This window comes from Symphalangus syndactylus, chromosome 22 (genome assembly GCF_028878055.3).
Source record: "Symphalangus syndactylus isolate Jambi chromosome 22, NHGRI_mSymSyn1-v2.1_pri, whole genome shotgun sequence".
Taxonomy (NCBI): Eukaryota; Metazoa; Chordata; class Mammalia; order Primates; family Hylobatidae; genus Symphalangus; species Symphalangus syndactylus.
The window spans coordinates 18,511,786-18,537,100 of NC_072444.2; the positions used below are offsets into that span (position 1 = coordinate 18,511,786).

Here is a 25,315-nt window from a genome sequence, read left to right on the forward strand (position 1 = left end):
TTCAGAATACCACGCATGTGTCTGTTAATAATTAGCCAAGCTAGGTGGGGACTACAAATGATTAAGAATTGCTCAAAGATGAACAAGGTACAAGTGAGGAAAGGTGAGATGACAGCAGCAGTTCAATAGTTTGAACATAAAACATAAGACAGATTTGTTTTGAGATGGATTAATATCTTCAGATTTGGAGAACATACAAGTGAATACACACACATGAAGAAAAAAGTCAACAAAATGAGCAGAGTCTAGACCCGGACCAAGATCACAGCAGAGTGTTTTCAAACATCATTCATTCATTCATTTTGTTATTTTTTTTTTAGCCTGGGACACTCTGTTGCCCAGGCTGGAGTGCAGTGGCACAATCATAGCTCAGTGCAGTCTTGACTTCCTGGGCTCAAGAGATCCTCCCACCTCAGCCTCCTGGGTAGCTGGTACCACTGACACATGCCATCATGCCCAGCTAATTTTTTTATTTTTTGTAGAGACAAGGTCTCCCTATGTTGCCCAGGCTGATCTCAAACTCCTAGGCTCAAGAGATCCTCCCACTTCAGCCTCCCAAAGTGCTGGGATTACAGGTTTAAGTCATCATACCCAACCTATTTTCAAACTCTAACACAGTGCTCTTGAAACTTAAAAAAAAAAAAAAAGTAAACACAGCACCAAAAACTGCAGTTTCCTTTTCTTTAGTGAGTTAAAGTAAAATTCTGTTTTATTTAAAATAATTCATGTTTCAACCAAGCAAAGACTGAAATTAAAACCAAAAAATTTTTAAATAATTCATTAACCAATTATTTAATTAACTTACTCATGAAAAAACGTTAATTTAAAACCACTATAGAGAATTCCATTGTCAATACGGCTAGGTTACCTAAATTCACCCTACTCCTAAAAACAAATGAAAATCCTAAGAAGATATAACACCATTTTAGAAGTAGTGATGAGTCTCAAGAGATTTCAAAAAAATCTACAATCCACCAGGCGAGGTGGCTCATGCCTGTAATCCCAGCACTTTGGGAGGTCGAGGTGGGCGGATCATCTGAGGTCAAAAGTTCAAGACCAGCCTGACCAACATGGAGAAACCCCATCTCTACTAAAAATACAAAATTAGCCGGGCGTGGTCGCGCACGCCTGTAATCCTAGCTACTTGGGAGGCTGAGGCAAGAGAATCGCTTGAACCCGGGAGGCAGAGGTTGCAGTGAGCCAAGATCATGCCAATGCACTCTAGCCTGGGCAACAAGAGTGAAACTACATCTCAAAAAACAAACAAAAAAATCTACAATTACCCAGTATGTTCTCAACCATGGTAAAATTAAAATATAAACCAATAACAAAAAGATAACTACAAAATTCCCAAATGTTTAGAAATTTAGTAACATACTTTTAAATATCCCATGGGCCAAAGACTAAATTACAACAGAATTTAGAAAATAATTTGAATTGAACAGCAATGAAAATACAACATTATCAAAACACAACATTATCAAAATATGTGAGCTGCAGCCAAAGCAAGACTAAGATGGAATTTTAGAGAAGAATATATTGCTTCAAATATGGTTTTTTGTTTGTTTGTTTTTTTGAGACAGAGTCTCACTGTCACCCAGGCTGGAGTGCAGTGGTGTGATCTCGGCTCATAGCAACCTCCACCTCCCACATTCAAGTGATTCTCCTATCCCAGCCTCCCAAATAGCTGGCATTATAGGTGCACACCACCACGCAAGGCTAATTTTTATATTTTTAGTAGAGACAGGGTTTTGCTATGTTGGGCAGGCTGGTTTTGAACTCCTGGCCTCAAGTGATCAGCCTGCCTCGGCCTCCCAAAGTGATGGGATTACAGGCGTGAGCCACCGGACCTGGCTGAATATGTATTTTTAAAGTAGGTTTAAAATAGATATGATTAAATGATTTAGGTTTGTATCTCATGAGCCAGAAATAGAACAGGAACAGCAGAATAACGACAACAACAAAAAAGTAAAAAATGTTAAAAAAAAAAAAAAAAATAGTAAGTAAAAAAAAGGAAATAATAAAAAGCAGGAATAAAATAGAAAGCAGACATACAACAGAAAAAAAACCAGAACCAAAGGCCAATTCTTTCAAATAAAATTGATAACCCCTAGAGCAAGACTGACAAGAATAAGTTACCATTGTCAGAAATGAAAAAAGGCAAATCACTACAGATTGTCAAGACATTAAAAAGATGAGAAAAAAACATGAACAGGCTCATGCCAGTAAAACTGACAACATTAATAAAATCAACAAATTCCTTGTAAAATACCATATACCAAAATTGAAACCAAAATAAATAAAAATAATTCTCTAGCATTTAAAGAATAAACCTAATTTTAAATCTTCCCTTAAATAAAGTCCAGACTCAGATGACTTCACTGACTGGTGAACTTCTGTAAGAATGTATGGAAGAAATAATACTAATCTTATACAAACTCTTCTAGAGCAAGAGAAAAGGGGATCATGCCCTGACTTATTTTATGACGCCAGAATAATGTGAATACCAATCCCTGACAAAGACATCTCAAAGAAAAATTTTAAGCCTAAACTAAAAATTAGCAAATCAGGTCACATGATATAAAGGATAATACATTATGACTAAATAGGCTTAATAATAGAAAAATCAATTAATGTAATCTATAACCTTAAACAAAATAAAGAAGAAATACCATATAAGTGATTCAATACATGAAACACAAGAAACTGGAAATCTTGAAAAAGCCATTTAAGATAAAAATCTCCCAGCAAACTAGGAACAAAATTTCCTTAATCTGATAAATATCCATAAAAAACCCTTGCGCTAACATCATACTTAATGAGAAAGTATTGAACCTTTTCTCCCTGAGTTTGGGAATGAGATAATGTTCATCACATCACTTCTTTCAACACTGTACAAGAGGTCTTAGCCAATGCAATAAGGCAGGAAAAGAAACTTAAAAAGTATAAAGATTGGAATGAAAAAAGTTAAACTTATTTGCAGATGATAAGAGCGTGGATGCAGAAAATCCACCAGAATCTATCATTAGAATAAATAAATGAGCCGGGTGCAGTGGCTCACACCTGTAATCCCAACACTGGGAGGCTGAGACAGGAGGATCACTTGAGGCCAGGAGTTCAAGACCAGCTTGGGCAATAGTGAGATGCTGTCTCAACAAAACAAACAAACAAACAACAACAACAAAAAACTAGGCTGGGTACGGTGGCTCACACCTGTTATCCCAGCACTTTGGGAGGCCAAGGTGGGTGGATCACCTGAGGTTGGGAGTTCGAGACCAGCCTGGTCAACATGACAAAACTCTGTCTCTACTAAAAATACAACAATTAGCTGAGTGCCAGGTGTGGTGGCACATGCCTATAATCCCAGCTACTCAGGAGGCTGAGGCTTGAGAATCGCTTGAACCTGGGAACTGGAGATTGCAGTGAGCTGAGACTGTACCACTGCACTCCAGCCTGGGCAAGAGAGTGAGACTCTGTCTCAAAAAAAAAAAAAAAATTAAAAACATCTGGGCATGGTAGCATGCGCCTAGCTACTCAGGCAGGAGGATTCCTTGAGCCTAGGCATTTGAGGTCGCAATTAGCTATGATTGTGCCACTGCACACCAGCCTGGGCAACAGAGTGAGACTCTGTCTCAAAAATAAATGAAAATAGCTGGGCATGGTGGCATGCGCCTAGCTACTCAGAAGGCTGAGGCAAGAGGAGTCCTTGAGCCTAGGTATTCAAGGTTGCAGTGAGCTATGATTGTGCACACCAGCCTGGGCAGGTGAGACTGTCTTAAAAGAAAACAAAACAAGAAACAAGAATAAGTAAACTAAGAAAGATTATCAGATACAAAGTCAAAATAAAAGTAATAATGAGCTCACTAGCAATTAAAAAGTTACTGGCCAAAGATGTAAGCAGAACTCAGAGACAAAGTTTAGGAAATTTGAAATTTGAAAAGTTAAGGCCAAGATGTTCTGAAGGCAACTTGACCCTCTGGCTGCCAGGACCTCACAGGGCATTTGGAATAGGAATAACAGCAAAGAATCTTCCTCAAGTGGGGAAGGTCTTCATTCTTTTTTTTTTCTTTAGACCTCCTCTGTGGACAGTGGGGAAGGTTTTCACCTCACAGAAGAACCACAGAAGGTTACACCCTCACTTTAAAAGTAAACTGAAATACATGACTTCCCTTCACACTCTTCCCTGCACCCACATCCCCCACCCCACTCTAGCCTAGGAGCCTATAAGAAAAACTACCTAACTGAAATCTTAACACTGAGAAGAGGGGAGGAGAAAACGAATAGCTGCTGAGAATATAGTTCATAGATTTTTTTTCCTTTTAATGCTTTTGTGTCCTATTCAATAAATCTTCGCCAAACCCAAGTTATGAAGACATTTTGTCTTTTAAAAACAATAAAGTGTTACCCTTTGTATTTACATCTATAATCCAATTGATTTTTGCATATAAGATCAGGTCAAGATTCATTTTATTCTTTGTGCATTTCCAGCTGACCCATTATTATTTATTGAAAAAACCCTCCTTTCCCCCATTGTACATAAGTGTCACCTTTGTTATAAATCAGATGACCAGGTATGTGTGAAGCTGTTTCTGAACTCCAGCCCATTCCACTAATCTATTTGTCAATCTTCATACCATTATCACACTGTCTTAATTACCATAGCTTTATAATAAGCTGTAATTCTATAAAGTCCTCTAACTTTATGAATTTTCTTCAATATTGCCTTGGCTAATCGACATAAATGTTAGTATCAACTTGTCAATTTTAACACATAACTCCAGCCAAAATTTATGACTAGGATTACATGGCTGTATATCAATTTGAAGACAATTATCTTCACAATGAGTCTTTCAATCTATAAACATGATGTAGTTCTTCATTTATTTAGGTCTTTAATTTCTCTTAGATTGTACAGTATTCAGAGTAGAAGTCTTACATATCTCTCAAATTTATTCCTACGTATTTGATGTTTTTTAATGCTACTCAAATAGATCAAGAAATATATAAACAATTAAGCACAAGGAACACAAAAGAAAAAGAGATTTTAAGACACATGAAGAAGACAATATGATGGTCTCACATCTATTTAACTGAAATCCCAGAAAGAGAAATAACATAAAATAAGACAAAAAGAATATCTGATAAGATTAATAGATGAGATTTTTCCAAAATAAAAGACACTAGCCCACACATCCAAGAGTCCCAAAGACTATTAAGCAAAATAAATGTAAAGAAATAAATCACATATCCTGGTAAAACTGCAAAAATAATGACAAATGAAGATCTTAAAAGCAGCAGTAAAGACATTACTTCCGAAGAAGCAACAGTTAAAATAGGAGGTGATTTCTCATTGGAAATAACAAAAGTGAGGAAATAACAGAATACCATTTTCAACTGGGGAGGTCGGGGGTGCTGCCAACACAAAATTTTATACCCATCAAAAATAAATCCCCAAGGCCGGGCGCGGTGGCTCACGCTTGTAATCCCAGCACTTTGGGAGGCCGAGGCGGGCGGATCACGAGGTCAGGAGATCGAGACCACAGTGAAACCCCATCTCTACTAAAAATACAAAAAAAAAAAAAAAAAAAGAAAAAAATACATCCCCAAATGTAAGTTCAATAAAGATATTTCCAGACCAACAAAATCTAAGATAGTGTAAACCAGAAAACCTCCCTAAAGGAAAATCTAAATGACTATCGTTCAGGAAAAAAATGATCCTGGATGGGAGGTCTCAGAGGCATAAAGAAATGTTAGGCACAGAAAATGGTAAACATATGAGTAAAACTTTAACAAACACTGACCATATAAACTATAAAATCCTAAAGGCTTTAAGAAGACATTAAAAAAGTTAAAACACACAAAGGAGTAAAGTCTTCTAAGATCCTCATATTATTCAGGAAGAAGGTACAGCAATTAGTTAAATTTCGTTTTGGATAAGGTAAGTATGCATGTTAAAATGCATAGTATAACCACTGAAAGATTAAAAACAGAGTAAACAACTTCCAAACTTGCAGAGTTGGAGGAAAAAAGGAAAGAAACAGGAACAAAAAACTAGCAAGTCAACTCAGAAGAAGGCCACAAAGAAAAGGACACACACAGAACAAATAAGAAGCACAAAGTAATAACATACATCCATTCCAAATCTGTTAGCAATCAACATTAATTATAAATGAACTCAACTATATCAAATAGAAGACAAAAGTAGGCTGGATTTTAAATGTTTAGAGTAAATTTTAAAAAAAATCATAGAGACCAAGTTAACTGAACATAAGGGAATTAACCTAGAAATCACATTAAGAAAAATGTTAGAAGATTTTTTTAAAACTCTATCAAAATATTATCTATTAACAGAACCAGAGAAATTCATCCAGCGATGTAAGTGGCTTACATTCAAGCAGCAGGATACGGGGAAAGTGGAAGGCACTCTTTGATGCCCCTTTTAAATGTCTCTGATGCCTGACTGCATCAGGCACCATTTTTTTTCCCTGATACAAATCATTTAGTTCAAAATTCTGGGCCAGGTACAGTGGCTCACACCTGTAATCCCAGCACTTGGGGAGGTGGAGGTGAGCGGATCACTTGAGCTCAGGAGTTCCAGATCAGCCTGGGCAACACAGCAAAACTCCATCTCTACAAAAAATACAAGAATTGGCCGGGCATGGTGCCGCACACCTGTAGTCCCAGCAACTTGGGAGGCTGAGGTAGGAGAATCACCTGAGCCTGGGAGGTTGATGCTGCAGTGAGCAGTGTTCACACCACTGCACTCCAGCCAGGGTGACAGAGGGAGACCCTGTCTCAAAAAAAAAAAAAAAATTCTGACTTACTATTTTTGCACTAATGTAACAACTGCTGGCCTCAACAAATTCAACAAACATTGTATCATGAGTCTTATTTTCAGGTTTTTCTTCTATTTCTCTAGTTATCTCTGGGTTAAGAATACCTTCACTTTACCATCTAGTACCGAACCCCAGCACAAAAGTGGATTAGGATTTTATAGACCACTTTCAATTTCAAAATGCTCCACCACTGGTATTTCTAGCCATATGCATATATTTGCTATGTCTTATTTCTCCTTTACCTTACAAACATGCTGAACAAGGAGCACTTCTAGGACACCTAATATGTATACCTAAATGTTGAGCCTCCAGCGGTGCCATTTGTAAAGAAGATGCCATATATTGAGTGTACGGATATTGATGAAACTGGAAAGATTTGAGTAAGGAAGACATGTTTTTATGACAATCACTTTACAGTTACTAAGATATTTAGAGGAGCCTCAAGAGAAAGACCACTTTCTATTCTCTCCGTAATTAATATAATTCGAAGACAAAGACAGACCTAGAGCACTTCCTAAGACTTTAAACTGTTTCAGAAGTTTACACCTTTATATTTCAAAAGAAATATGCTGTTATCACCACTCTACCTCCTGCAACTGATCAGTCCTACTATTCCTGAAATAGTCTCAGATAGCCAAGCCTCTTAACTGTGAAGGACTAGGTCTTGACCTGTTGCTAGTGTGGACATCTCCTTCAGTTTCTCCTTCTCCTTCTCCCTCGGAGCCATCTCCCTCCTGGTGCCCAGTGGTGGTGCTAATGGCTCCGGTGCTTGAGCTGACACTTCCTGGTCCAGCCGGATGCCCCTCAGCTGTAGCATCGCCATAAGCACTGCTCCGGCCAGACACTAGAGGGAAATGGTTTAAAAAGCACAAATCAACTCCCAAAGCATGAAGGAACCCAGTGCATTCTAAAGCAGCAGCAATAGTTAGACAGTAACTGATAGCATTAGACAATAACTGGTAGTATTTTTTTCTTATATGTAAAGCTAAGTAAGACCCCACAGCACTATATTAAATCACTCTCACAGTAGCCATTCACCCTTCCCCAGTACCTAAGACCCACGTATATGAATGATCTTAATCTCAGATGCTAATACATTTCTATCTCATACTTCAGAGGAAGCATACACTGATATGGGAATCTAGAAATTATCAGCTGCTGTTAATCTCCTCTGTAAAAATTGTATCTAATTGCTAACCACAGACTGATATGGAAGGTCAAACCAAAATGGCTTTGTCATGTTCCCTCATTCTAGAGCCCCACTTCATCAGCTAGTAGACTGTGGGGACAGTCTGCTATGTTAACACATCAGATCATTAACAATAAGATCGCTTAAAAAAAACCCTTCCCCAAATAAATAAGGAGCAGAAACCATAGGATAATGGGTTTCAAGGTCACATAATAACTGTTTTAGGCTAATCATGACTTATAATTATGCATATTATCGCAGTTTCAGAGAGGAAAAAAAAAGAATTACACATGTCATTGCTTTTTTTCCACTAACAGATAATTAGTTATCTGTAAAATATTTCAATACTAACCCCCTGAGCTTAAGCCACTAAACATTTGAAACTCGAAAATTGAGGCCAAATGAATTCCACAAGACTTTCAGAGTCCACAAGACTTTCAATGAGTCTCTATAACTTTTCTTTGCAAAAACCAACCCCAAGACCCAAGCAGAGATTCCTGTTTTATCCCCACCCTCTGCCCAAGGAGACAGGACCCCCGTCATGGCACATTACCACTGTGCTCGCCAGCCACTGAGTCCACTGCACTGCCCCCGCTCTCCGAGCCCACACTACCACCGTGGTCAGCAGGAGAGGTCCGTAGGGTAGAACCATCTGTCGCTGCTGTACTGCCCTCGTCGTCTGAGGCTGGAGCTGAGAGAGTAACGAGAGCTGTTACAGGTTAAAAAAAAAAAAAAAAAAAAAAAAAAAAAAAAAAGCCCTCCTTGGGATGAAAGCATCAAACCACATAGTGCATAGGACACAATGCAGTTTATATATCCTGTCGTCAAAGAAAAAAGGGAAAGATTTGCTTTGCTGGTTAATCACTAACAGGAACAAACACTATACACGGTGCATTGCAAACAGTACTTAGACAGGAGTGAAGAAAACCCAGTTCACTGGGTATTTCCTTCACTGTTTACGTTACAGTGCAAGTAGAACAGTGCAGAGATTCAGTAAGAATCTGTGACATGGACGCTGAATTTTCTAGCTAAAATGCTTCATGGTCACCATTGTTTAGGTGTTACTGACACCTGCTGAGAGATCTGAAACTAGCCATTACCATTCAAAGCATAGAACTCCAAATTTTAATGAGACTTGTTTTGAAATCAGTCAATTTTTGCTTATGTTAGGAAATCACTTAGCATGAGCTCTTGAATCAACCCTGTTTTGGTTTTTTTAGCAAGTGGTCCAGAGGGGAGCTCATTGGGAAATTTCACACCTCCTAATCATCCTCATCAGATGCTAATAATGAAGCAAGGAAATTCCCCAGAGACAGCCACAGCATCCAGGATCAGGGCTGAGCTGAGACAGGAGGAAAATGCTGGATGAGATACATGGGGGAGGAAAGCCAAGACAGCCACAGAGCACAGCGGGAACACGACTGGCACAACACAACAGCAACCTCAGAGCCTGAAATGACAGCAACTAAAGAGACCTGAGAAAAGCAACAAGCCATGGCAGCATGTGGGGCCAGCCGCTCTCTCCCTTTCTTATCTACCCAGGCTAAAACTTCCAAAAGAAAAGAAAAAAAACAAACACAAGGAAGCATCAGTCTAAAAAACTATAAATCAACCCTTAAATTACTCAGGGGTTGACCAGGTATCTCCATTTGGTCCAACTCTCTATTCAGGAAACATTTTTTTTTAAATCAGATTAGGGAAAAGATTAAAAATAAACAGAAGATGAGTTCTGGAAATTTGCTATAGATTTTAATTGTCCATAAAAACCCTCTCTCTCAAGCTCACAGATCCCTGATGGTTGGTCACACTGAACAAGAATTCTGAAGTACAATCTAGCTTCTTGTAGCTCTCCTTTTATTTGCAAATGAAGATAAAAAGGTAAAAGGTATGAGTTCTATTTCTTGTCTCCCTTTTAATACTGTCTAAAATGTTAGAACTCTGACAAAGAACGCTGGAAGCTGAAGTGGAAGCCCTGTAGCTGATCAGCCTGCATGCCGCTCTCTCGGCTTTTCCGTGGGGAAGTAGCTGAAGCCAGGCAGCATGCAAAGTGTGAGGAAGCGGAGCTGTGCGCGGCGGGGCCGAGCCACAGCACTACACCCTCCACACCCATCTTTCTAAAGCCAAGGCAGAAGCAGGAAGTCCAGAATGGCCTGTCAAAGCAGCTGCCCATTACACTCTCACAGCAGTGGAAACAAGGCCTGAGGGTCCTGAGGCCCTGAGCCATGCTCCTTGCTGTGGACAGTTACCTGATGCTGTGGTGTCAGAGAGGGTTCCTGCGTCCAGAGAGGAAGAGCTGGGTGCCTGGCCGGACAGTCCCAGGCTCTGCAGGCCCAGGGCACTGCTGCTGCTGCCTGGGAAACAAGTGGAGAGTGAGCACAACATCCCCTCCAGGTCCCATCCACAGCGCTGCTTTGGCCACCTGCTGCCCTCAAGAGTCTCCAAACACCAGCATGTGACCCCCCCTGGCCTAAAGGAAGTTAGCCAACAGCCACTGCTGTCCACCCACCAAGTTCAGTTACAGAGATGGTGGAATGCTTCCTTCAGCTCAGGCAGGACATAGGCTGGAGGAATCTAAGATTCAAGAGGAAACAACCCAAACTGGCAGAAACTATGAGATTGGCACTCAAGACTGAAATTCCCACCACATCCCTCTCACTCTCCACCTGTATCTCTGAACAGCTCTCACCCAGATCAACCTCTCCCCAAATCTGGGGACAAACTAAGTCAGCTGTGTATCAGTAACTGCCAAACCCTCTTTTCCTGTGCAAGGCCAATGGGCCGCTTTGTTCTTGGCATGGCCTTCTACCTTGTTGGTCCTGCTGCAGGCTCAGGGCAATGGCTAGTTCAACCATGGTCTCGTCATCTGCATCAGGCGGGATGTCCAGCATGGGGGGGAAGCCCTCTGCGCCTGCCAGCAGGGCCTCCAGGGGAGAGGGGTTGCCATTGTTGACATTTTCAGCTGTCTCCAGGACCATCGACTCAGACTGCAGAGAGAAAGCTCTGTCAGTGTCCCATGGTAAGTGGTAACTTTTGGAAGTCCACTGAATAAGAGCTAGAGGAGAGTTGTGAAGCTCCTCCTTCCCTTCTCCTGCTGCCAGAGACTCACCACCATCTCAAAATCTCCATGGTCCACCTCACTCTGTTCCTGGCTTTCCTGACGGATGTGACCACCATTCGGGATCCCTGATGACTGCATTTTCTCATCTGCGTCATCATCGTCATCATCATCCTTGTCTCCTGAGTCAAAGAAATCCCAGTCACCTGAAGGTGCTTGCTTTCCTCCCTTGGCACATGGTGCCATAAGTCAGGTGGCAACAAAAACCCAAGACAAGCTACCAGCTAGCACCCTGGGCTTTAGCGGGAGAACTCCGGGGTGCTATGCCTGGCCTTGTTCTCTTACTTCTTGGACCTACAGCATCTGGGAAGATGGAGTTGGCTGCAACAGCTTGCCCTCCACAAAAATAAAATGTTCCAGCTGGTGAAGGAAACAACCTTGGATTCCAAAGGGATTTCCATAAAGCCGAGAGATCTAAAACCAGTAGGCCCCCCAAACTCACACTAACTCTCAGGAGACCTTGGATAAGACAGGAAAAATCATATGATTGGGATCTTTACCTTTTGTCTGTCATGGCAGATTAGAATTTATTTCACTATTTTTTTCTAAAACAACTAGGTCAGTGAGATTTTCACACTATGTAATTATTATGAGAAGAACCAGAATTGAAATGTAAAACCATTGACTGGAAACCAAGGACACCACGCAGGTCCTGCCTGTGCCCACTTTTGTGTGAAGGTGAGAAGGCCTTCTAATAAGGAAGATGTCCAGGTGAGACTCCTAATTGTCAGAAGAGGATAGAGACCTCACCTTCCACTCGATGGATTGCTAAAGCATGCAAATATGTCCGTTAGAAACATAAACTATCTCCACTCTAGGTTCTTGCTAGAGAAAAGAGCCACAAACTGCTGCCAAAAGCTTAGGCAAGATAAATGATACGCAAGGAAGATTGTCTGAAAGTTACAAAGTTGTGTACAATCCTCTAGACGTGCACTGTCCACCAGCCACATGTGGCTACTGAGCACTTAAAACATGGCTGTCTACAAGGAGATGTGCCACTAGTGTAAAATACATTCTGGATTCCCAAAATGTACCAAAACAGGCAAAATATTTCACTAATAAATTTTTTATATTGACAAGATGTTGATATAACATTTGATATACTGGATTAAATAATTAGTAAATCAATTTTACTTTTTACTCTTTATAATACTGCTATTAGGAAATTTAAAAGTAAAGGCCGGGGAGTGGCTCACACGTATAATCCTAGCACTTTGGGAGGCCGAGGCGGGCGGATCACTTGAGGTCAGGAGTTCGAGACCAGCTTGGCCAACATGGTGAAACCCCGTCTCTACTAAAAATACAAAAATTAGCTGGGTGCGGTGGCACGCGCCTGTAATCCCAGCTACAAGGGAGGCAGAGATTGCAGTGAACTGAGATCGCACCATTGCACTCTAGCCTGGGTGACATAGTGAGACTCTGAAAAAGAAAGAACGAAAGAAAAGAAAAGAAAAGAAAAGAAAAGAAAAGAAAGAAAGAAAGAAGGAAGGAAGGAAGGAAGGAAGGAAGGGGAAAGGAAAGAAAGGAGGAAGGAAGGAAGAGAAAGAAAAAGAAAGAAAGAAAGAAAGAGAAAATTTAAAAGTACATAGTGACTTTCATTTGAAATTTACTTCTAAATCAAGCCAAGTAACCAGAATTATATAATTCTGTTATTCAGACACCTTTTAGAATTGCTTTTACTCAATCGTAAAATGTTATGCCCTTGACCGTGTCCAAGTGTATCGTGAGAGAAATTCCTGTGAAATTTGCTATCCAACTTATTGTAGGTAAGTCCACTAAGGATTCTGCCCCTTTGGCAACAAAATGGACATTTAATGAAGAGCTTCTACCCCAAGAAAAGTTACGTTTTTGTTTTGTCTTTGTTCACTGCGATTTTATTTTTGCTATGGCTCTTACGAAGCTTTCAGCCAAATATAAGACCCTCGCTTACCAAACATGCAGGACCTTGTGATGTGAATTTTCTGTATTTTGATTTTACTATGGTACTTTTATTTTCCCATGGCCTTTAATCTTTATTTTTATCCTACTTACTATATACATTTTGATGTGCCACCTAAATTCTTTATGGGGTGAGGTAGGATTAGAAAAAAGATAGATACATAAAGTCTCCAGGACCTTGGTCAACATGAGCAGTACATCCAATGCTACTGTACCTCCCTCTCTCCCCTCCTCCCAAATACAGGCTTGAGCCTAAACCCAGACCTCACATTACCCATTGGAGTGTTGCTTCGAGGGGAAGAGGGTAAAGTCACATGTCTCCGTTTGTTCCTGGGCCTTAGGACTCGAATTAGAGCTTGTTTACAAGAGAAGCTCACAGCAGGATCCTGAGGTTTAAAAGGAAACTGTCACGCTTTGCTCTCATATTATTCATGAAACTCTATAAAACACTTTCCTTTCTTGGTCACTCACTCACAAGCACGTGGAATACCTCTCTACTCTCACCTGCAACCCAGCGGACCAAGTTCAGCAGGTTAAGTTAATCCCCCCTTCCTGTTCTGGCACACATAAGAGCCATTCACTAACTTCCTGTCTCTCAGTTCCTGGGGATAGACTGGCAGGTCATTTGCTCCTGAGGCCATTTTGGCCCCTTACAAATGGTTTCCGCTTTTTATCAGATGATCAGGCCCCCAGTGCGCATCTTAGCTCTGTGCTAAAATCAGTAGTTTTAACACTTAGCTTCTGTGAAAGGGTCACTGGAAATAGAAATCTTGATGTACTACTTTCATTCATGTGCTCATTTAAGTCACAATTCACTGAGTTACCTAGCACTTACTATGTAGCAAGCAGCAGGCTAGTCCCTGGTGATTCAGCACTGAATAAGAAAGACTAAGCCCATCCCCTTTCCAAATCTTTCTCTTCCATGCAGTAAGATCTTAAAGCTTTTATTGATATTCAAAACTTCATTCCCTTCAGCTTCCTTTAAGTATATTTTATTTCATTAGCTTAGCAAGCTAAAAACAATTTTCCAGATATTCCCTGGCTGCTTAGAGCTCTCTGGGATTGTAAAGCTACGTACAGGACACAAGAGCATCTGCATGTAGATCTTGGATGCTGTGTTAATACAATCCAGCTCACAGGTACAGTAGCCATGGATGATGTCCACCAGAGCATTGACAGTAGCTTCAATATGAGTTAGTCCTAAAGGAGAGACAAACATTATTTGAAAATCTGGAGGAAAAAACTCTAACTACTTGAGAGCCTGAGACAAAAGTGTAACTTTTTATCTCCATGTAAAAGGTCATGCAAACAAAATGACAAACACACACACACTCACACACAGTAGCCTGTAGTATTATTTGTGATTTGTTTCATTAACAGTTTCCTAGACTCCCAAATTATCCTCAAAAGTCTTTCCAGATATCTTGAGTCACAGAAATAAGTAGCTGTCTACTCTCTCTGGATATCAAAAGACAAGGCAAGGAAATATGAAGAGGAAGGCAGATACTAAATGTTCCCTAATATTCCCCAACCTCAGATGATGACAAAACATAACCTTGACATGTCTTTTAGGTTTACCACCCAAGTGTCCTCCACACATGAATGAGCACCAGGATCATCCTACTTTTCTATATTGCTATTCAGACCCTTACCCTTCCATCTGAATTTTCAATAGTGTAAGAAGTTAGAGACCAAATAGCTTAGAAATAGAATAATCCTCAAGATACTTGTGTCTTTTGAGCTGGCTTTAAGCCAAGTTGTCAAAGATTTTTAAAAACAATTATAAACCACTGAGGAGACACACACACACACACACACACACACACACACAGTGCCTCTTTATGTAAAATATTCAACCCCGATGAAAAGATATGGTACAAGAAAATCCCACTCTGCCACACTGCTAAATTCCTGTCTCAGGAACATTGCATTTATCTCGCAGACTTCTACTTCTCAATTATGAGTTCTGGAAGAAATGGATTATGAAGAATGAAAGCTAATGGCTAACGGTCATAGCTGTTCAAAGACAGAACTTACATCAGGCTTCATTACCAAGATTCAAATATCCCTTTTAACATACCTGGAAGGCAGGCAGGTGCCAAGAAGGCATTCTTGGGTTTGGATGCATGGAGTTTCCAGAAGTGGTTCACAAGCTGGGTGATGAAACTACAGCAATCTCCTTCCAACTGCTTCTGCGGTTCCTTCCCTTCATCCATTCCTTCTAAGCAGGAGAAAGAAAATTATCAACGATGGTAAATCTGAGATGGAATTTAATTTGTTTTAAGGTTAACTCAGGTCAAGGAAGCTTGCCTGGGGAGGGAGTTTCAAGTGGGGCCCCAATCAATATGCCAACTATCCCTAGACTCCAGCAGGCACATCTAGGAAAAAAACAGTCTGGGAAAGGAATATCGCAGAAAACATTGTATGTTAGAATTAAGAAGAACGGGGAGCATTTAGGATGTTTACCACAGATTCAAAGATCTCAGTTCCAACTGTTCAACTTCTAAAATGTAGAGGAACATCTGAACATTCTAGAGATCTCTCTAGAATAATTCTGGGATTGTAATATTAAAAGGAGGAACAGGATGATGATGCATATGGGAGCATGTAAATAACAGAGAACTGTAAAGGCAGCAATCAACTCAATTTGACAATGACAAAACAGGTTTGCTACCCAGCCAACAGAAGAGGAGATGAGGAAATAGCATTGAGCACTGAGAAAGCTGCTACACATATTAATAATAGCACTGGCAAAAGAACGGCATGAAAGCGAAAGATATGCCATAGTTGCTTTAAAGCAACCAGGACCCAACCAAGCTTAGCTTTCCCCTGAAGCTCCTAAGAGGTAATAACTTCAGAAACAGATTATATCTGATGTCTAGAACACTAAATAAACTCAAGGATAATCAAAAGTATAAGCACTGGAAAAAGAATGTGTTTAAAATTGTGCAATCTCAATGTCAAAAGGCCCTACAAGGTATAAAGACCAGGAAGCAAAATCCCTGTCTCTGAGCATGCAGTCAGTCAGAGGCCAGTAAGAACAGTAAGAATGAGAGGGTAAATAGGCATATGAAGCAGATCTCAGGACCACGGCCACAGAGGCCAAGTTCACCTGTTTCCATCTGGGGCAGCTTTGACTCCGTAAAGTGGACAAGGTTGTTGGGGCGCATGATGGCAATGGAACGAGCTGTGATCACTAGCCTCTGGAACACCTCAGGGTCCAAATCCTTGCCTTCTTTGCTAGATGTGTTGAGACACTGCACAGCTTTGCTCAGCAAGGCCTGATCCTATAAAACAACAGGAACACAAAGCGTCAGCCATAAGCAAGAGCTGGGTACAAAAGCAAAGAGGAGAGAAAAGCTGGCAGATCACCAGGATTATTACCTCCTCTCAAGAGAACAGGCCAATGAACACCAATCACCTACAACAGATCTTCAAAGCAGCCCCATATAGTTAAGTTTCTTAATACATAAAATATTAATGTCATTAAAAAATAAAAACCCTGCAGTATCAAAGTATGATGGGAAAATTCAAATCTACTCAGTTCTCCAGAACTGCTAGATTTCTTTCTCCTACAATAGAAGAGTCATTTCTTAGCAAATTCATATTAGCCAAGGACAGTGTTTCCAAAATTGCCTTTCCTTGAGAGACTCAGCAGGTTAAACTCACATTTCTCAGTTCTCCGGGCTGGAGACACAGAAGCTAACCAAAGCTCTAGGTTGACGGCTCCTCTCAGAGCCCTTCTTCTGCAGGGGTCTGAACTGTCATCTCTTCCATCTACAGAAATTGGCCCAATTTGTCTCCTTTGGCAATGCCTTTCTTTTGTAAGTGATACCCTCTTTCCCCAGATTTTCCCATCAGAGGCACTCCAACAACTATTCAACACTTGTCTCACCAACAAGTACAGTACACCTCTCGTGCTGTGCCACAGCTGAGGGAGCGAAACACTAACAGTCTATCTCCTGAGGGACTCCCTCACCTCACCCTTTTCCAGCGAGAAGGCTACCCACACTCAATATCCTTCCTTCTCTTTCTTAAGTCTTGTTGATCCTGTTAGAGTGACAGAAAAATAAGTACAAACCAGGGGCCCAGTCACTGGTTTACCCTCAGTTTTGAGTGGCACTTGAGAATTTCTCAGGAGAAACTCTGTAAAATGTAGGTCTAATCTGAATGCTATCCACTCTCTACCTTACTTTGCTGTGCTGTCGCTTTACAATGAAAAGCTAACTTATTTGATTCCCTGTCAGCACTGCAATTTCCTTTCCCTGAGAGAACAGTTACCTTGTGGCTGTGGTAGGCCGAGCGGCTGGTGTGCAGGCTGGCCAAAAGGCTCTTGGACTGCTGCTGGACACTGGCAGGTGCTGGCAGGGACAACAGCAAAGTGGCCAGCTCCTGAGCAGCATTCTTGTTTCTCTCCTGAGGCAAAAGACAGCAGGGTTATCACTAACCCCACCAACTCAAGGTAGAATGAACTATCTACACTCTGCCTGCCCTTCCTTCCTTCTAGGCCACCAGGGCTAGGTTATGCTCCATGGACTGCAAAGGGAAAAAAAAAAGTTTCAGAAATTATAATCCTCCTTCTTACCAGAGGAAGAAATGGAATCTAAGCTCATGATTCCCAGAACAGTGTTCTTTTACCAACACACATCCTATTCTATGACACACGCTCACTATGGGCCTGAAAAGTAGGACATAAGGCCTTAAGCTGAAGACTTCTCTGGAGCTTCTTAGCAAATCAAGATTATGCTGCTATAAATGTTCTTTAGCTGTGAGGCCTCAGGACCTCAGACAACTCCACTGACTTCCTGCCTCTTCAGAAAGCTTCCATGTGCTTTGAAAAAGTGACTTGCCTTCTCGATGATTGGGCCAACGGCAAAGCAGCTTTCCAGGGCTTCTAAAGAACTCACAACCAGCCTGGGGAGACAGAAAACCTGGCTTGAGTACAACACCGTTCTCTCCGCGTTGCGCTTTAGCCTAAGCAAACTATAGCCATGAGGACCTTGGGGACAGCTAATGAATGCCAAATACAAAATCAAAGCACAATAAGACCTGCCACAGGCACCATGCATATCGTTTCCTATGTTACAAGCCAGGAGAAACCTGGCTCCTGCTCGGAGATCAACCTGAGGCCATGTTCATAATCCGTAACTCAAAGACAGGGCTTTTCTTCCTCAAAGAGGATAAATGTGCTTCCTTCTGCTGCCTGTGGCAGGGATCACTGAGATGGGCTTAACAGTCTTGACGCAATGGGACCCAAAGCTCAGGTGCCCAGAGTTCAGTGGGCAAAAGGATACACAAAGGGAAAGGTAAAAACCATCCTCTTATATTAGAAAGTTTAAAGCTATACATGCACAAAGGCATTTCCTATGAGTCCCAAGTATGGGGGAGAGAACAAACTATTTTTTAGGTGCATGCCAATTGCCAACATTCAAGGGGTAAATACAAAGCATCTTTAGAAAACTTTTCCCCTTAGGAAAGGAATAGGAAACCCAACTATTACTATTAAAGGTACCAAGTAACATGCTCCCCAGGGTTTACTCCTTTCAATTTAATGTGGCATAGTAAAAAGAACAACATCCTGACAGTTGAAGCTCTGGACAGAGAAGGAAAAGTATTCAGAAGGTAACTGGAAAGAAAGGGGTTAAGGGGTAGAGGAAGGCAATAAAGAACTAGGGAAGAGGAAACTGAGGCATAAAACAAATTTGGATAGAACGAGTTCTCTAGTGGGTTATCAGATGGTAGGACTTTGCTGTTAATCCCTCTACCCCGAACCCCCTTTTCATCCACTTAGAAAGGGAGCAGAGAGGAGTAGGGTAAGGAAGAGAGTTGAGAGAGTGTCTGACATGGCCAACACCAAGAGTGCACTTACGATCCTCCATATACTCCATTTTTACACATGGACAGCTCTGTAGCCATGCAATGACCAGAACAGAAAGAAGCAGGAACTCTTCAACAGAAGCAGAATCAATGCAAAGCCACACCATTGGTTACACGGCTCTCTGACACACACTCACTCGTGCAGAGAAAAGAAAGAGGGCATACTAACCGGTCCAGCTTGGTTAGGGACTCAGTTTCAGAACTTGGGGGAGAAGCAAAGAAAAAAAAAAAGGAAAAAAATGTGAAGCTCAGAGAAACCTGGAAACACATCCTAAGCAAACCATGTATGGATAGGGTATCGGGGAAAAAGAAAGAGAAAGGGAGGGAGGAGGCTGCTGGTGGGAGGCAGTGATTCCAAGCAAGGCTATTCTTGTGACTTACAATGTAAGAAACTCAAAATCTTACATCATGAATTATAATATTTCATCTACCATGGCAAACCAGCAGCTACCTAGCACAAAGAAGCCAAGCACAATGCTTAAGAATATGCCACTGTAGGGAGACTTAAGGAAACTCTAGACTCTGCTACAAGAGGCAGCAGACAGCCTCTCTTGCTGGCAATGTTATTATCACAGAAGTAGCTACGCAGAGAAAGATGATGAAAAGATGATGAGCTCAGAATGGAAGGGAGGATGTTTTCCTATCATTTCAGCAAGCCTGGATCCTAATCTAGAATACTGGCTTAAGCATCGTCTAGCCTGTGGCCTCTGGCTATTCTAAAGGGTACCTGAGCATGAAGAGAAGGGACAGAACTTCTGCCCAGGGAGAGACTCTCGTGTCAGATGACTCTGAGCACATTTTTCAGGCTTTGCACACTAAAGAGACACTGAATGTGGGCGAGTTGTATGAAAACTTAAAAAAATTCCAGGCTAGCCTTGAGATGGTTATTAGAAGCTGGCTCTCTCAAGACACAGGAAGGTTCTGCAGTGAGTGGAAAATGTAAAAACTGAAGACAACCCCTGCCAGCACTGGTACCTCTCCAGCACAGTTCCACTGGTCGTAGTGGGGGCAGCTGAGTCACTATCTCCAGTGCCGTTGCTCTGGTTCAGGTTTGAAGGGCAGATGTTGCTGACAGAGGCAGAAGGGAATTCTTCTGGGGGCTCATCAGGCCAGCCAAACTGCTCCTTAGTCTTGCCATAAATTTTTACAGCATCTATCATGGTGACACCTGCTGGATCCACTGAGGCCCCAACTGCAATAAGCAAGAGAGGCCTTTAGGAAGCACATTCTCTAAACAGCCACCCCTCCAAAGCAAAGACCAGAACAGTTGGAGCGAAGAAGTAAATCACGTCAATTTTATAGACATAGAGAAACTTTATCTTCTGAGATATTCGCAGCACTTTAATCGTGTATAGATGCTAAATACATGTGGTAAAAGTTCCATGGACCAAAAGCCGATTACATCTCCTACTCAGAAGAGTCCCTAACCATCACTGCAAGGGTCCTCTTCTGCTTCAGAGTATTGTATCCCCTACCCCTCACTCCCAGGGGTCTCTACACACTTTCTTTGTTCAAAGTACAGATCATGATCATTCACACTAACAGCAACTATATCTAGAAGAAAGAGTATCAGACAGTGGCCAATAAATGACAGAGAAATGCGGTCTTGAGTAAGGCTCAAGGATTTGTATTCTGAGAGTTTAGTTTTCAGTGGCATAGCAAGCCATTGCTAACCATCTCCCAGCCATGTGTGACCTGAGGTCTTCCTCTGTGCGTTAAGAAAGCCTTGCAATTTCATGTCAATCTGCCTCCTCTCGGCCTAAACACAGAAGTAGCCCCATTAGTGAGGTGGACACAACACTATAGAAATGAATACTCAACAAAGTGCAGCCCTATCTTTACTGCTACCATGCTCTGGTGTATTCCTTTCCTGTCACCTTGCCTCCTTAATACATCAAATGAAGCTCAAAGTTTCCTGACAAAAGGACAGAAAAATCGGTAGAGTGGAGAGATGCCAGAATATTGGAGAGCCACAGGCCAGTGGCTCCCAACTTCACAGTCACAATGAGGACAGAGTCTGCACCAGGGGTTGGTGACTCACTGAAGAGGTTCAGCTTCTTATCAGCCTGCAAGGCTTCTTCTCTGGTGAAGGGGAAGTCAAACCAGCGTGAGCGACTCAGGTTGAGCTGCATAGTTCTGCCGAAGATCTCGATATATGATGGGGCCCGTTCTATTGCTTGAGTCCCAATCTGGATCCGCATGCCTGTCATCACCATAGTGCTATTGTTGTTACTAATCTCAATGGTGAAGCCTCCGGGCTGTAGGGAGACAAGGCACGCATCAAGAAACTAACAGAAGTTCTTAAGTTTTAACTAGGACTCCTTCTTCTCTGACATTGTCTCAACATGTGAAGCTCATTAAAACTTATCCTTTTAACTCCCTGGTAATGACTTGTTTCTAAAAACGGGAAAATAGGAAAAGAGAGTAGATTCTCTTCAATGTCAGGCTTCCTTCTCCCCAGTATTAACAACCTCTTTGGTGTCCTCTACACAGTAATCCTGCTGGTACTGGTGGAAACCCAACCCGTACAAGTCCTTTGCCAAGTGAGTAAAAATATCCATTTTTCTAAGGAACCATTTAACTAGAACTGAGGGTTGTGACTGTGAGTATACACTCTATACTTGCATTCTAAAAGGAGATGTGTTCTCAAACCATATTGTTTATGAGTCCTTTTACCCAGGGATTGATCCCAGCCCAGTGCCATTCTTACCTTGGTGTTGGCCACATACATGCCAGTGGAATTCAGCCGGTGTTTTATCTGTTGTGCATTATAGACCTGCAGGAGGTCATTACCACCAAACTCCACATCTGTCAGCTGCTGGTTGTGTTCAAAAAAGTCAATGGGGAAAGTCACCTGGCTAGATGTGCGGGTTGCTGCAGAGAACGGTACCAGATCATCAGAGTCTCTCCCACCTCTGCCCCAACACCACTGGTAAAGACTCTTCCCAGACAGAGCCCACACTCACACTCTAATCTAAGCAAACTCTGGATTATAACATTTGCATCGGCATGATGCCTACATGTAGTTAGCTCTCCAATGGTTGTTATCCCTAGCTATGACATGTCCTAGCAATACCAAGAAGTCTGGCATTGGTTTTGGGTGTACAGTTAATAACAATAGGCTCTCCTGTAACTGGGTTACTGAAAATAAACAATAGAAACTACTTCTTTAATGAATGTAAATGAATGTAAATGAATAAACCATTCTTTCAAAATAGACTCTAGAGCAAATTTAAGGTAATGTGATGATCCCTGTAATGGTCTTTGCTTAGCTGGATTTGCTCACTGCTAAACTCAAGCTTTCACTTTCCTGAAGAGTCCTCAGTCAGTCAAGTGCTAGACCACCAGCTCAGAGACCTGTGGTGGGCTCTTCACTACTCAGTGGGAAATTAACCAATTGAAGAGGTCTATACTTCAATCAGTTCTTCAGAGAAGTCATTCTCCCTAAACCTAGAGAGAACAATCTCTCAAATAAGGTCCAGGACATAACTCGTTACTAGGCACCAAAGAACTACTGGCCTGAAACAGGCAGTCAATGGGTGCTTGACATTTGGAACCATGACTCTGCTTTTGGGAAATTAACTTTACAAAATGTGCAAGTAGGGCAGTCACATTTCTACACAGATATTTGCAACAGTCTATTCTGAGTCCCTGTCTAGAAGACCACCATTCCTACTCCCCAACAAGTCATCTGAGTAGGAGCCTTACTGATTGTAGCTGTTTTGCGCTTTCGAACAGGCTTCATGATGCTGATGACACTGCTGGGCTGCAGGGATGGCTGCAGCCAGTAGGAGGTGTTCTCCACGTTGGCCATGTAAATGCGCAGGCTGCCGTCCTCACACAGCAGAATCATTGTTGTCCGCTGCTGCTCATTGCAGGCCGTGTGCCTAATAGCAACCATGTCTTGGATCTAGGAGAGGACAAAGAAGGGTCTTCGTTCCCACACCAACAGATCAGCATCCTCACAGAAAAAGAGGCAGAGATGCAACTGGTTTCATGGTCAGTTGAGGGGCTGTACAGAAGGGTGGCAAAGAAAAGGCATCTAGAAGAAAAAGGACTGGAAATCTTTTATGGGCCTCCATTGAAAGAGCTGGGGAAGTGAAATGAATATACAAACATAAAAAGAGACCAGGTTCACGGCAAAGTAATGAATGGGAAAATCTGGCACTGACCTTTGCTTTAGCAGGAAGAGTCTTAATCTCCTGGATAAGAAAAGTGTCTGGTTTCACCATAACTACCAGCGGCACCCCTGTAGTTTGCTGGACACAGCACACCAAGCCAGGGTGGTTCATCACCTCAGACCACTGGCAAAGAGCAGGAGAAGTCTTACTGCCACCGTTGGAACTGCAGACAACAAAACTGGCCATAGTTAGAGTGTCAATCACCATTTAATAGTTCTTTTCTTGACCTAAAAACCATCCTCTAACTGGCTACGTGACTCCAAACCAATATCCTTGGCCAGGGACTCAGATTATCCACAGGTTAGTTTTATTCCAAGCCATGCACACATGCTCATATACCCCAATGCGTGCTTCCGGCAGGGCAGTCCTCATTTGGAATCTCCACTGTGAGGTTCCATGTCTGAAGAACAGGTGGCCCTATGTGCCTAGAGGCTGTCAACTGCAGAGGGCCATGGAGCTGCCTAAGGCTTATGACCCATTGTCCTATCAGGATCTCCAAACACACCGAGTTAGTGTGAACTGGTATCCATTTTATTTCATCCCAAACCACGTAATTCCCAAAGAAAGGCCTGAGAGAAAGTGCTACAACGGGTCATCAATGGCAGATAAGAAACAAGAGAAGACACCATAAGCCTCTTCTTCCTCCTCCCTAAATGAAACTCTCACTACCTTACACACCCCTCTATTACCTGCAAACTTGGTGAAAGTCTCTTCCTCCCCCATATCCAACCAAGCCCCCATTACTGATACGTTCTATTTGCTAACAGAGTAAGTCTCCCCAGGAGAAAAACGTAAAGGGCATTATGGCAGAATGAGTGTCTAAGAGAAATTTAGGTTCCCTTCTCACATTAAAATCACATTTATAACATTAACTATAGGTTTTCCTTCTGAGTAACAGTGGACCCCTAAACTACCTCTGACAGCTTGGGGTCTCCACAGTGGAGGACAAACCATGCAGACAACACAACCTGCCAAACCCGGATGTTCCCTGATATTAAAGATAGCTAGCAGGGGAGAAAAAAAGGTTGGCTGGAGAAAATTAAGTTTCATAAAGCTCAGAACAGATAGCAGATAGTGGGAGTGGAGATCTCTCATTGAATGTGGACATTGTGGAAGTTGAACACTAAATATTCATTCCCACCTTTTGATGTTGATGGGGAAGAGTTGCAACACCTCCAGGGTTGTCCTGCTGATGGTGGCTGCAAATGATTTGCCTTGACAATAGCTGAAGAACAACATCTGCAACACGTGGGAGTAGTACACGGACACACCACCGCCCGCCACCTGGCTGTTACTGTCCTGCTGGCACAAAGACATATATTTGCAGTAATTCATGTTGCCTTGGCTACCAACTTCCGGTTTATATTGGTTATTAGTTTTCAATCATGATCAGGTGCTCTCATACTCTAAGCATGAGATCCCTGTGGGTAAATCTTACAAAGACCCTGAGAAAAATGGAACTTGAAGTTGAATTAGTTTAGCCCTAAAGGATAAGAGATTTTGCTATTAGGTAGAAAGTTAGATGGAAAAACAAAGAAAAAGAAAAAAAGATCCAGTTAGATGAAGTCCACAGAAAAATGTTATAAAAGAACAAAGAAAAAAGAACAGAGGAGTTGCTAAATAATTAAATCTGGAATAGAAGGAAATAGCAACATGTGCTCTAACCTTCAGGTCCTCGTGATTGATTTCCAACACATTAGTGACATAGAAGGGTCCCTGCTGGGCACTGCTGGCCTCTTCCATAAGCTGAGTATAGATGTACCCAGCCGAAGACATTATAACAATGATGTTCTTTCCCTCCTCATTGAAAAGGAAGGTAACATCTCTTATCTTTGAGCTTGGCAGGAGAAAGTAGAAGGTTGGACTCAAGGCATCAACAGACAGGTCATAAATCTGCAGGATGGAAGAAAAATTAAATAAGGGAAATCTATCTCAGTCCCATCCCCCAAATATCTTAGTGAATCCAAATAGCCGGAACTGACCAATAATGGGCATTCATTCTCAATTCAACAAAAAAATGGAGTGTTAGGCACTGGTCTTATAAAAATGAACAGAACACCTTTCACGCTCCTTCAAGGAATGAGTAGGGGACAGACATACATAAATAAATTCTGAAACAAGTATGGTAATAGGTGTGCACTTGGTACAGTGAGGGTAGAACCAGAATCAATTCCCTATT

At 41.8% G+C, this 25,315-nt stretch overlaps 1 protein-coding gene across 4 annotated transcripts in view; it reads right to left on the reverse strand.

The window, feature by feature from the left end:
* UBR4 (ubiquitin protein ligase E3 component n-recognin 4) overlaps window positions 1–25,315 on the reverse strand; it is a 145,206-nt gene that overhangs the window by 60,154 nt on the left and 59,737 nt on the right. The window contains exons 43-62 of one of the 4 annotated variants that reach the window (XM_055262262.2): window positions 24,802–25,029; window positions 24,278–24,438; window positions 23,128–23,299; window positions 22,664–22,865; window positions 21,666–21,829; window positions 20,997–21,213; window positions 19,931–20,147; window positions 19,125–19,157; window positions 17,929–17,992; window positions 17,360–17,494; window positions 16,191–16,365; window positions 15,389–15,472; window positions 15,159–15,299; window positions 14,157–14,278; window positions 13,353–13,464; window positions 11,132–11,262; window positions 10,832–11,009; window positions 10,272–10,376; window positions 8,579–8,716; window positions 7,506–7,680 (exon numbers count right to left, since the gene is read on the reverse strand). In XM_055262262.2, coding sequence (XP_055118237.2) covers window positions 7,506–7,680; window positions 8,579–8,716; window positions 10,272–10,376; window positions 10,832–11,009; window positions 11,132–11,262; window positions 13,353–13,464; window positions 14,157–14,278; window positions 15,159–15,299; window positions 15,389–15,472; window positions 16,191–16,365; window positions 17,360–17,494; window positions 17,929–17,992; window positions 19,125–19,157; window positions 19,931–20,147; window positions 20,997–21,213; window positions 21,666–21,829; window positions 22,664–22,865; window positions 23,128–23,299; window positions 24,278–24,438; window positions 24,802–25,029 — 2,954 coding nt within the window. The remainder of the gene's footprint in view (window positions 1–7,505; window positions 7,681–8,578; window positions 8,717–10,271; window positions 10,377–10,831; window positions 11,010–11,131; window positions 11,263–13,352; window positions 13,465–14,156; window positions 14,279–15,158; window positions 15,300–15,388; window positions 15,473–16,190; window positions 16,366–17,359; window positions 17,495–17,928; window positions 17,993–19,124; window positions 19,158–19,930; window positions 20,148–20,996; window positions 21,214–21,665; window positions 21,830–22,663; window positions 22,866–23,127; window positions 23,300–24,277; window positions 24,439–24,801; window positions 25,030–25,315) is intronic. The other 3 variants (XM_063631681.1, XM_063631682.1, XM_055262263.2) reach the window with 3 other exon arrangements.